Source organism: Acomys russatus, chromosome 20 (genome assembly GCF_903995435.1).
Source record: "Acomys russatus chromosome 20, mAcoRus1.1, whole genome shotgun sequence".
Taxonomy (NCBI): Eukaryota; Metazoa; Chordata; class Mammalia; order Rodentia; family Muridae; genus Acomys; species Acomys russatus.
In genome coordinates, this window is record NC_067156.1 from 51,450,140 (window position 1) to 51,463,398 (window position 13,259).

At 43.8% G+C, this 13,259-nt stretch overlaps 1 protein-coding gene across 4 annotated transcripts in view; it reads left to right on the forward strand.

Moving 5' to 3' along the window:
* Window positions 1–13,259, forward strand: part of Nedd4l (NEDD4 like E3 ubiquitin protein ligase) — a 336,845-nt gene that overhangs the window by 188,763 nt on the left and 134,823 nt on the right. For all 4 annotated transcript variants that reach the window (XM_051163444.1, XM_051163445.1, XM_051163447.1 and 1 more), the window contains 2 exons: window positions 8,998–9,079; window positions 11,356–11,394. In XM_051163444.1, the coding sequence (XP_051019401.1) occupies window positions 8,998–9,079; window positions 11,356–11,394 (121 nt within the window). The remainder of the gene's footprint in view (window positions 1–8,997; window positions 9,080–11,355; window positions 11,395–13,259) is intronic.

The following is a 13,259-nucleotide window of genomic DNA, read 5'->3' on the forward strand; positions in this document are numbered from 1 at the left end:
CACCTACTTAGACTTTACTTCTTGCTCTTAATGGTGTTACATACCTTAATCCTTTGATACATATTGTGTGTGTGTGAGTAGGTCTGTGTGTCTGTGTCTGTGAGTGTGTATATGTGTCTGTGAGTGTATATGTGTGAATGTGTGAGTGTGTGTGTGTGTGTGTGTGTGTGTGTGTGTGTGTGTGTAGGTTGGGGGCATGACTTCCTCATAGGTTGGAGGAGGCCAACAGATCCCCTGGAAGTGGAGTAACAGGCAGTTGTGAACAGCCTGACTCAACTACTAAGAAGCCAAACTCAGTCCTCTGAAAGAGCAGCAAGGGCCACCAACCATTGACCCATCTCTTCAATCCCCCACACATGGTGTTTTTAAGTTCTTTAGTTGCTTCCATTCTGGTGAAGGGACCACATGCAGATTGGCCATGTGTTTGTATTCCTGGGTAGTGACATATGTATGCCACTTAGATAACAGGGCAGCAGGATAGCACCTTTTATATAGTCGGATGGGTTTCTAGAGTAGGTTGGCTTGCCTTTGCAGCAGTGAGACTAGGAAGTATTTCAGTCTTGAAGCAAAGTAAACTGTCCACCTTGTTACTGGCACAGTTCGAATAGTCATAAACGGGATTTTGTGAATGCATGCATGCCGAGCCCATTGTGTATAGTTTTAAGCGTGTATTTATTTGCACTGCCCATAAGTCTGCTTTCTTTTGTTTGCTTTAAAGATGTATTTGCTTTTATTTTATGTGTATGGGTGTTTTGCCTCCATCTGTGTCAACTCATTATATTTTGTGTAGTGCCCAGAGAAGCATCGAATCCTCTGGAACTGGAGTTACAGATGTTTGGGAGCCTGCTAGAAGTGAGCCAGGTCTTCTACAAGGGCGGCAAATGCTCTTGACTGCTGAGCACTGTCCAGTCCATTAAGGCTGTTTTTAAGCATTGGTTTTCTTAGGTGGCACTATGGGAGCTGCGCACTGAGAAGTGTGCTGAACAAAATGCGGGTTTGGGAAGTAGAATGAAATTCAGACTCTGGCCTCACATTTCTTTTCTTCCTTTCATCCATGAAGCAGGCATGTGAGAATCACCGTGTTGGAAATCGTGAGGATTAGCGATGGCGTGTGTGCACACTCATGCATGTGTATGTTTAAAACTACCATTTATAGCCAGGTGCTTGGGGCACATGCCTGGAAACCCAACACTCTGGGAGGCAGAGGCAGGTGGATCTCTGAGTTCAAGGCCAGCGTGGTCTACAAAGTGAGTCCAGGTCAGCCAGGGCTACACAGAGAAGCCATGTCTGGGGCAAGGAAACAATAACAACAACAACAACAACAACAAAAAAAACTACTGTTTGTCACTTTTTCCTGACTATCAGGTCATCACTTACAAACTTAGTGTGCGCTTGTGTGTGCGGCCCGTCTCCCTTCCTCCACCTTGGTGCCCACCTCAGGCCGTTTGCAAATGCTGAGCACTCAGCATCTCTTCCCAAAGACAGCTAAGTTTCTGACTTTTCTTGCAGCCTTGTAATTTTGGTTATCTCCAAAAAGAAGAGGAAGTACCTAACAGACCAGCCTCTGGTAGAGGCCGCCATATACTCTTATTTCCCCATGACACGACCCAGTAACTCACAGGTTCAGCTTTCTCTCTCAGCTTCCTTCCTGGACAGTGTTGATCTTGCAGAGGATACGCAGCTACTGAGAGAATTCCCGCCTTAACGAACACTCCCGACACCGACATCCTCACGAACAACCTCGCCCCTGACAGGAGGAATGAGAGGTGTCTGTACATTTGATAGATAGCCTCGTGGGCAGGGCTCTCAGGAGTTTCCATGGCCCAGGATTGGGACCCCCAAGTGACCGACTGTAGGTGGCAAGGCTGGTTGTAGGGAAGGAAGCAGTCACAACCAGAGACTTCAAGACAGTGACTAAGAAAGGCACTAAATCACTACTTGTTCCAAGCAACAAAATGGTAACCAAAGCTTCCGAGGGTGTTTTGAACCAGCTTCACAGTTTATGCCCAAGGCAGCACGTTTTAATGCCCCTTCACAGTCCTACAGTATAGGATTGAATTTGACTGTAGTGCAATCCACTCTTCTCATATCTAAGATCGTGCGTAAGATTAAGTCACTCCCTGCCTGTCACTTCAGTGACAAATTTCAGTATCTACTTCCTGCCTGTCAGTTCAATCTTAAGGACTGGTGTGTGTGCAGTTCTTCTTTAACAGTCTCCCGTGGCCATGTCTCTAAGGCCACTTTCTAGAGTTAAAGAAATGTGAGGGTTGCTTGGGCTAGTGAAGCCTCTGCTCACTGGAGTATATCTTAGCTGAATGGTATGTGCAGTTGTAATTGGCATTTTCACAACATTGTTTGCACTTGTAAGTGACACTTCCCTACTTGTAAGTAACACAGCAAATTTAGAAAAGACAAAGCAAAACAACAAACCAAGAACAGTAAAGAAAGAAAGAAAAACATAAGTCACATGGCTGGGGCGATAGCTCAGCAGTTATGAACATTACTTCATAGAGAGTCCGAGAGTCCGAGTTCGATTCCCAACGTCCGCATGGCTCCTCACAAGTATCTGTAACCCCGGTTTCAGTGGATGCAATCTCTCAGAAATCCAGGCAAAATACCAATGTACAGAAAAGGAACCAAAAAAGAACAATGTCTAAAGTAAATGATTATTAATATTTTTGTTAGTTTTTTCTCAATTGCCTATTTTTTAAATTAGGCACATTTTTTAGATCATTCATAATCCTTAATGTTTATGATGTTTTCTATCATTTTAAAATATCTTTGAGAATATGGTTTTAATTGCTTATAATATTCCGGTTTTGTAATTATATTATAATTTATTTCATCATTTCCCTAATTGGGTAGAGCATGCTTATGATATTCTCTTATCATATATGAAGCTTTACTGAGCATCTGGGGCATGGATTTGCTGATATCCCAGTGTCTCTGGGATCAGTCACCAGGGTTAGATTTGAGTCAAAAGAGCATCAGTTCTGAGTGTCCTTGCTACTCCTGCAGTCCTCTGCTACAGAAAGCTAGCAACAGTTTCTTTCTGGTAGCAGAGCACTGAACGGTTTCTGTCTAAGATGTATTAACTTTTTTTTAGGCTTACATGATTTGTAATAAAAAAAAAAATCTTCAGTTGGTGTTACTTCATGCATTTGTGCGTTTTATTTATTGTTGCGCTTTCTAGGTATTTCCCCTTGCTCTGAAGTGCTCTGTAAGTGTTATTTATTTATTGAGGATCTAAATAAGTATGTAACATGGGTGATAAATGTGGGAAAGAGCAAGAAAGAGGCTTTTCAGCGACACGCTCTAGAATGGGTAAGTCACAGTCAGGTAGTCAAAATAAATGCGATCTGTGGCACCATGCTGTATACTGTGATTGTTAGCAGTCATGCTTCTTTAGTAGGGAACAAACTTATACCCTCTCTACTGTGGCATCCAGAACCTTCCCTTCCCAAAGAAGATTCAGGGTTCTGATGTTACAGGCCTTGTGGGAGAGACCCCTTCATAGCTGGCAGACAGGCGGTGACGTGACAACCTATTTTTACTATGGATACAATTTGCCTTGAACGTGTCGCCCAATGAAGGGCAGCCCCCTGCCTGCCTTGCTATTCATTGCCCTGCCCCCTGGAAAATGTGTAGTTCTCAAGTTAAGGATTATTTATTCTGATAAAAATGAGCAAATAACAGGTGGGAAAGAATGCAGTTCGCTGTGACTCAGTGGCGCTGGTCAGGTGTTACCTCAGCGGCAATGTGTCGTGACTGGATGTGCTTGTTCAGAGTGTCCTAGAAGGTTGAGCAACAGGGTAAACCCAGGCAGGCCAATGTCCAACTCTCCCTGAGAAGTGCTCTCATGGACTGCATGTTTGCCTCTGGTGAGGGCGGACAAGGAGGAGGCCCCAAGAAAGATTTACATCTCTGTTTGTTTGTGACAAGGTTTCTCTGTATAGCCTTGGTTGTCCTGGACTCCCTTTGTAGACTAGGCTGACCTCGAACTCACAGCGGTCTGCCTGCTTCTGCTTCTTTGAGTGCTGGGATTACAGACGTGCACTACCACACCCGGCTTACATCTCTTAAAAATTTAAATCCAGTTGGGATCAGTGCAGGTCCAAAGGCTCTTCTACTCAATGCCATCAACACCCAGGCATAGGAATTGGTCTCTTAGCAGTGCTGAGGCCCAGAATTCTCAGTTTTGGGCTGCATGTTGAGCACGGGGGAATGACTGTTGAAAAGCCCCTTGTTTAAGGAGTTTTACAAAATCAGAATGGGCTGTCGGCAGGGTTTTTGGTGTGCCCTGTCTTGAGTGAACAGGAATACTTTGTGTGACACCTGTTGGCTCCTGGTGGCTCTGTTCTTCACTTCAGCCTCCCTGTTTGCTCATCCCTGACTTTCTGCAGCTCTTTGTGTGTCTCAGGTCTGTAAGGTAAAAATGATTTCACCGTTCGTACACAGATTCGTACACAGATGAGGCACTGCGCTTATATGCAAATGGCTTTGAGCCACTCAAGTGTCTGCCTCTTGACTTTGTACACTCCCTGCAAAATAAAGAGGCATCTAACATCCTCCTATGTGGTATGCTTTGTTGTTTTCCCTACCTAGACATTTGGTTTTAGGGGACAGTCTGAAATTTCAGGTGTCTTACAATTGCACTAAATCATTGGGGTTCCCTGGTGGCAGCCCCGACTTTCCTTATTTGACAGTCCCTAACAAACATAACCACAAATGCATCCATCACTGTAGACACAGAGCAAAGGGTCCGTGTACCCGGGACTCAGGTATTCCTGGCTGACCTCGAACCTGCTACATAGTCAAGAATGATCTTGAACTTGTGATTCTCTCGCCTCCATGCTCCTGAGTGGTAATCAAACCCAGGGCCTTGTGCACACTGGACAAACGTTCTTCCGAGTTCCTGCCCACCTCCGTCCTGCCCCCTACTCTGCGGCACCTCTGTTGAGACCATGCTCACTCTAGGCAGAAAAGCCTCTGTTATCTCCTGCTCCATATCTTGTAAGAAATCCTCTCAGAGATGTGTGTTAAGCAGCCTCAGTGAAGATGGTGATGAGGCCACCAACGTTCACTGGACACTTGCTCTTGGCCAAGCACTGCTCTCATGTCAGTCTCCCCAGCAGCTTCCATATAAAGTGCCGCTGCCATCCCTGTTGCATAAGATTATGGTACAGAGAAGTTATGTGAGTTCCTCAAGGTTATCCAGCAACAATAGGGGTATAAGCCAAGGGGCACTACCTCTGCAAAGGACGGCTACCTCCTTACGGTGTGAGTCATGGTTCCCCTTTATCCCTGACGGCAGCAGAGCCAGGCCTTTAAAATTCTACACTCCCAGCTCAAACCCATCCCCAGTCTTTGCCTCAGACCCTTCTGCCTGGAATCCCTTCACCCCAGTCTTGGCCTCTGCCTCTTCAGATTCCTCTCTGGCAGAGGTGCCCCGCAGAAAGGGTTTATATGGTTATCTCTTAGACTAGTCAATGAATGGGGACTTCCAGTTCTAAGGTGAGGCTAAGCCCTCAGATTCTTCGTGACTCTGGCTCATATGCGGTGAGAGACAAGAACTTTGGGTTCTTGGCTAACTTTGGCCTAATCATTCCTTTGCTTCTCTTGGCTCCAAGCAGATGGAGCGGGGCCTTCTGTTTCTGAGGCCAATCTCCTCATGAGGCTTGTAACATGCAATAGTAAATAGTAAATAGTCAGTCCTTGGAAGGGCTGAAAGGAAGAATGGAGTTGGCCTTTTGTCCCTAAGATAGGAAGCTTGCCCCGGGGAAGGAATATCTAAGTAAAAAGGCCCACCTTGTTTCAAAGGTTTGCAGAATATTGCTCCTCTCCCCATTCATAGGGGCCTGTAAAGCTTGAGCTTCTTACTGAGTTATATTAATACTAGCCCTGAGCTGTACGAAGTACCAGAAGTACACGGGAGGAGCAGCAATTCAGAGCCAGGGTTGGGCTCTTTTGCATAAGGTGGCTAGCCTGAACATCTTACCCAGGTGCCTGTGGGTATGAATAATGAGGAAGCATGGAATACCTATCAAGCTGTGGTTGGCACACCCAGCTCAAGCAATGTGACAAGTGAGCGTCAACTCCGTCAACAGTCAACACAAGTGGGGACTAGAGAGTAGCGACCCAGAAAACCCTAGATGCATCCTAAGAGAGCAAGAAAAGAAGTACTGTTTCCAGCGGCTGTCATGTCAGGTGCATGTGTACCGTTGGGCACTGTGCTGGCCGTCGCTGATGCTCAGCTGTGTTGTTCTGTGTTTTCTAGACAACCCTGTGAATTAGGAACCACCTACCCACCTCAATTCATGAGTAGCCCAAAGTTGAGTGTGGTTAAGCCCCAGCAGAAAGGGAAGGAGTGCACCAGAGCCATGTAGACTGGTTACAGCTTTCTGTAGCCTTGGACTTGCACGGCTCTGACCTTTAGCCAGCTCCAGCCCTGTTGACCTTTGGCTTTCTCTCTTAAGACTGAATTGTGTACCAGGGAGTTTTCTTGACAGTATTTCATAGAGTCTATTACACCTTGAGCTTTCCAGGCAGTATGTGTGCAGGCGTATCTTACTCATCACAACTGGAAGATGCTGTCCAATCACCAGAGCCCAAAAATCCCAACTGTGTGCGTGTCATTTACAAGTTATTCAGGGGATACAAACTGAGGTAAATAAATGTCCATTGGTAGAATGTGGACGTTCTATTAAGGTGGAGCTTAGCTATTCCTTGTAGTTAGTTGCATCATAGCCAACAATTGTGATGGGAGAGGGACATGAAGTCTAAAAACACAGCAGAGTGTATGGTATTTTGTGTAATGAGGGGTTACATGTGTGGGTTGAGATTGGCTTATACTCAACACCAGAAGGTTGTTATTGAGACTGAAATCAGGCATTGAGGGCTTTTAAAGCAATAGATTGGTGGCTAGAGAAGAAAGGAAATAACGTCTACTGCTGTTATATACTCTTTTCAAATACCATTTAGAACACCGGTTTTCCAAGAGTAGTTCCTGCATCAGGTGCCTCTGCATCTGAGAATCTTCTAGAAATGTAAATTCTTGGGTCTCTCCTTGGGTTAATGGAGTTAAGCTTTGACTCTGGAGCCCAGCAATTTATATTTTAACCACCCTCTCCTCTCAGAGATTCTGATAGGCTAAGGCCTAAACTCCCACTGACCAGAAAGGCAGAATTGGCTGGTGTCCCAGACCAGAGACCTCCAAGGAAAGGTCTTCTTGGGGCCTTGTGTATGTGGTAGGTGTTGGCTCCTGGTGTCTGTTTTTCTGAAGCCATGTCCTGATAAGAAGTGAAACTAGTCCAGTTATGTGTTCCTTCCCTGAGGCAAGTTTTCTATTTTATGAACAAAGGTAAGGTTGATGAGTATCTTTTTCTGTATACTAATACTTTACAGACCTTTGATTTTTGTGTGTGTTGGGAGTGGGGGGGCGGGGTGTATGCTCAGATGGATGGGTGGGTTTGTAGATGCAATGACCCCTTTCAGGTGTGTGTAGAGACCAGTGGACCACATTGGTTATCTTCATCAGTTATTTCTTGACATTTATTACCTATTACGACTATGATTGTTTGGTTAAACTGTCCGGCCAGTGAGCTGAGAAAGACCTGTCTCTGCCACGCAGATGTGCATCTATACTCAGCTCTTATTTGGGTACTAGGGATCCGAACTCAGGTCCTCATGCTTGCACAGCAAACACTTTACCCACTGACGCGTCTCCCAGCTCTGTGTTTACCCACTCCCAGCTCTGTGTTCTGTGTGGTAGATCTTGACTACAAGCCTCTTACTGCTTGTCTTTTATGAAGGGTTCATGGCATATCCTTATTGTTGGAGATAAGAAGTAGGAACTAATATATGCAGAATCTTGAAGTATTTTCTGTAATCTTTGTGAATACTCTAGAAGTGTTTGTTTGTTTGTTTGTTTGTTTTTAAGGCTTAATTGTTGGAATAGCCACTTCATCTTTCTAAGACAGGGTGTAGCCATGGGCATTTCCACCTATGCCCCAGTTCCCAAAAACCGACTGAAGCTTATTCTTTATTAATAAGCCTAGGCCTTAAGTTTGTTCTCCAGCTAACTTGTAACTGACTTCCTCTGGGTCCTGGTAGTGAATCTTTTCCCCAACTGACTCTGTCCCAGAGTTCTTTTCTCCCAGCCGGAAGTCCCACCTTTTAATCCTACCTCAGCTCATTGGCCATCAGTTTTTTATTGACAGGTGATGTCTCCACACAGAAAACAAGAGATTATCCCTACAACAGCATCTCTCTCCATCCTCAGGCCTCAGACTTCTTCTCCTCATAAATTCTAGGGTTCTGTTAGGGCACCACCCTGACCAGCTGAACATCTTTGAAACTGCTGGCACAATAGAACGATAGAAATAAATTATCAGGTACAGATAATTAAACAAGTAAAACAGGAAAGGTGGAAATATAAGAAAACTTTTGCACTTTCTGGGTTCTCAAGAGTAATACATAAGAAATCCCTCTATACAGTCCCCCCCCCCGGTGTGTGTGTGTGTGTGTGTGTGTGTGTGTGTGTGTGTAGCTGCATATATAGGGAATAAGTGTTGTTTTATAGCCACTTGAAGAAAAATATTTTGCCCACGTGGTAGAAACGAGGATGAGTATGCATGGGCTGTAAACAAGTATTCCTGATAAGTCTTTATTTGTGGAAACAAGTTTCCCATGCCACTTAATCATCTCTCTGAAAATCTGTCAAACGTCTGAAGGTCATGGCAGCTTTGATTGTTTTGAGTTGATTGTTGGAAAGATCGTCTTTAAAGTTCGAACACTGGTTTCTTCGTGGTTCTGTCGTTGTTTAATTTGGGTTCTGTTGGACCGGAACATTTATTAATTAGAATATGCTGCTTAGTTTTATGGGCTTAAATATAACCAGTGTTTGCATGTTCATTCTGTTTTGCTATTTTCGTTTGCTTGTTTGTTTTTAATGAAAAGAAAATACAGCGCCAGTAAATCTGAGCCATTTCTTTGCAGTGACCCGTATGTGAAGCTGTCACTATATGTAGCAGATGAGAATAGAGAACTTGCTTTGGTTCAAACAAAGACGATTAAAAAGGTAAGGTTGGCCGGCTTTTATGAAATTCATATAAGTCATGGTTTGATGTTTTATATTTTTGCTTCGAAGAAATTTACGTTTGAAGGATAAAATAGCAATATTTTGTACTTTAACTGTCTTAAGTATTACATCTAAAAATCATCTATAGTCAAAAACTTTTCCATGTTTTACCTGAGTTATCTGTATAAAGTGGGGGTTTATTTTCCCCCATAAAAATAAGTGTCTAAATCCACTCGCCCCTGTGTTTCTGTTTACAAATAAAAAATACAGGGATACTTTGTCTGTGTGTCTTGTCTTGAGTGCGGGGGACGGGGGTCGGCTTTGTTAAAGTTGCCTGTTTTCTACCAAGAATACTATATTTGTGTTTCAGAGTTGTTTGCGAGTTGCTAATATTCTCATATTCTCATATTCTCTCTCTCTCTCTCTCTCTCTCTCTCTCTCTCTCTCTCTCTCTCTCTCTCTCTCTCTCTCTCTCTCTCTCTCTCTCTCTCTCTCTCTCTCTCTCCTGTTTCTGTGAGTCTGTTAGATAGTCTTACCACTTTGCAAAATGTATCCGGATCCCTTGATTGCTTAAAAAAATGCTGCATCCTTCCTGCTGCTATGGAAACGTTTCAGACCTTCAGCACAGTCAGAGCATTTCATATAGGAAACAGTAATGCAGTGTCCTTCACCTGGCATTGAGACTAGCAGTAAAGTCTGTTTGCAAACAGAAGCCAGTGTAGAGATCAGTGGGAGGCTGCCTATGAGGACGGAGGCCATTGTTCCCAGTGTTAGGAGCTGGTATTTGTTCTGTTCCCAGTGAAGCTGGGACACCTAGTTGGAACAGCAGTCAGGGGGCCTGGTCCCCTGCTGGACTAGAGCCTAGGACCTATGCCAGCGACTAGGGTATTGCAATGTCTTTCATTTGGAGTGGCAGCCCTGCTTCTCCCTCCCTTCGCCAGCTTGAGGGAGTGTCTCCATTCTGGCAGCCAGCCTCCTGGTTAGTATTTGCTGTGCTGTGTTGTGTTGTACTGTGCCTGCCGCGCTTGGGGGAGAGCTGAGGCTTCCTCTACCTGTGTCCCTGATGCTTTTGCTTTGTGGTCTCCTTTTGTCCCTCGCTTGCCTGGCAACACCCCCTGCTTTATTCCATGTAGCTGTCTTCTGGGGGGGGGTGAATGCCGGGAGGCGAGCATTCACCCCTCCCCCCACCCCCATTTCATCTCAGTTCTATTCGTGCCCCCAAAGTGTGGTCAGTTAGGGTGGGGTTCTCTGTGGAGTTGGAGTGTGTGCAAAGTGCAGTTTTGTTTTTGCTGTTGTTTTTTAAGCCAATGCCAATTGATCGTTGTCAGAGAGTTATTTTGCATGTGTGGTATACTGTGCTGGGTTCTTTACCCCTGTGAAAAGGCAAACATGTTGATAAACTGTTTTCTCAGTTTCAAAATTTTACAGATTGTGTTTCTCTGACTTTTATGCTTACACAAATGTTTGTACGCGAGTGTATGTGTGTGAATGTATATGTGTGAGTGTGTATGCGTGTGTGTGTTCCTTCATTAAAAGTGCTTTATTTTAGTTTAGAAGGATGTTTTGTTTGGGCTTAACATCATGATTGCTGAGATCTTGCAAAATGTATGTTTTAATAGGTTGATAAAACATGAATGATACATGAATGAAGAAGATCAAAGGATATTTTTTAAATTATTATTTTGAGAAAAAGAAAAAAATACAGTTCCCTTTATTATAACCCCTCCCGTGTGTGTGTGTGTGTGTGTGTGTGAGAGAGAGAGAGAGAGAGAGAAAGAGAGAGAGAGAGAGAGAGATGTTAAAATTGCATCAGTAGCATCAGTATTGTTCTTTATAAAATACTTTTTCAAATTCCGACATTGATGTAAGCAATGGGCACCTTCAGCTGTTGGAAGTTTAACACACACTTGTAACAGGTAAAGGGAGTCAACAGAGTTTCCTTCCTTATTGACAGAGGAAATCATTTTTAATGATATTTTCTGAAGGAAATTTTTGTTTTCTTCACTCTTTGCCACTAAGTCCCAGTATTTTTCCTTCTGGTGAGCTTGTGTAATTGATGGTTTTATAGTCGTGAATCATCAGTTTCATAAATATAGTCCCTCCCCATCTATCTTGGGTCTATAGAATAGTCTCAAGTAATTGAGTAAATGTTGCTTTTATTGCCATTTTGAGAATTGTTTTTATGAGGAAAATGTTTGTGCAAATGTGAAGCTGTATTGTGTTAGTAACTGTCCACTCCAACACAGCCAAAGATCATGAAATGACCTCTCTTCCAGACGCTGAACCCAAAGTGGAACGAAGAGTTTTATTTTAGAGTAAGTTTTTCTTCTCTTTTGTAATGATTGTTATTGATATCTAGGTTGGTAGATCAAAATAAACTCATGGAAAGAAAACTAGTTTGCATTTTAAGTAAGAAAGTTCTCCCAAGATAGGAAATGTTTGGGTAGGTAGACTGTGTCCCAAACTTTGAAAATCTGTGGCGGTTTCATGAGGAGCTGTTGTCAAAGGTTGTCAAAGATGTCATGGTTTTATTTGTTTGTTTTGTTTTATTTTGTTTTTTCCAATGCAAACTTTTCTTTAAAAATAAGATTGAATTACGCCTTTGGGGTCTGATTAATTTCAGTTGTGGGTTGTTTGTTTTGGTTTTGGGTTTTTGTTTTTTTTTTCCCCTTGATTTTTTTCTTTGCAACCTTTCAAAAATAAAACTTGAAAAAGAAAGGCAAAAAAAAAACCAAAAAAACAATGCAATTTAAAACTATACTTGAATGAATTCTATAAAACATGAATTATGAATCGCTCATCCTCTGTGGGGAAATGATTAAAAGGAAGTGCTGCCCATCACCAGTGAGGCCATGGGCAATCAGTGGAGGAGCACGTCCTGACCACTCTGGAACATCACCAGTGAGGCCATGGGCAGTCAGTGGAGGAGCACGTCCCGACCACTCTGGAACATCACCAGTGAGGCCATGGGCAGTCAGTCAGTGGAGGAGCACGTCCCAACCACTCTGGAGACCCTGGGTTCTGTCCCCAGTACTGCCTTTCCACAAGAGACAGAAAAATTACCAGTTATGCTCCGCTTAGAAGGGAAAGTTTCTAATTCAGAGACCTGATGTATACAATTACTTTCAATACCACCAAATAAGGGAACATTTCCTCAGCCTTCGGCACCCCCTGTGTAAAACAGCTGGGTACAGAAGCAGATTCTGTGAATTAATGAGGAAACGGTATGTGCTAGCATATTAAACTCCTTGGCCATTTAATTGGAAGAGAAGGAGGCTTTTCCCTTGAAAAAAATGAAAGCTTGAGTTGTCTGTGCTCCTGTGGTGCTAAAACGACTCACCTCCAGACTGCTCCAGCCTAGGCCTCCTCATGCCTGCATCAGTGAGCCACATACTGCCATTCGGTCCCATGCACACACCACTAGACCCTGTGTACACACTAGACTTCGTGCACACACTAGACCCCGTGCACACACTAGACCCCATGCACATGGCCCTGGCTTCTTCCTTTCAGCCATGAGAGGATTTTCTGCGCTGCATACTTGGATGGCTTACCCGGCATCTGTTTTCTATTACATTCAGAGCTGAAATGTGGCTCTGAGGTTTTAACACTTGGTAGCTCTCAGGCTCAGCCTCTACTGGGTACATTTGAGATAACTGTGTGGAGGACTGAAAAGTAGTCGGGGGCTGAGAAGTGTTTGTTAGTGCCTCTCCGTTTGTTGACTGTTACCCACAGCAGCAGCCTTCTCATGAAACTGTAAATTATTTTTACTCCTCCCCTTTGAGCCACACTGTATGAGTTTTAGTACCGATAAAACTTTTTGAGAGAATCTTTTTCTGCTTTTGTTTTTCTCTTTTTAAAAGATCTTTTGGCTGGGCAGTGGTGGCGCACGCCTTTAATCCCAGTACTTGGGAGGCAGAGGCAGGTGGAGCGCTGTGAGCTCGAGGCCAGCCTGGTCTACAAAGTAAGTCCAGGACAGCCAAGGCTACACAGAGAAACCCTCTCTCGGAAAACAAAAACAAATATAAAAGATCTTTTATTCCCACTCGAACTTCGTATTGAATGCCTATCATGTGCCTGATCCTACCACAGAAGGTCGATCCATTCCTGATGAGTAGGGGACCCTTTCCAGAGTGAATGAACAACCATCCGTACATCTGCTTGTCTGGTGCTAAGGTGT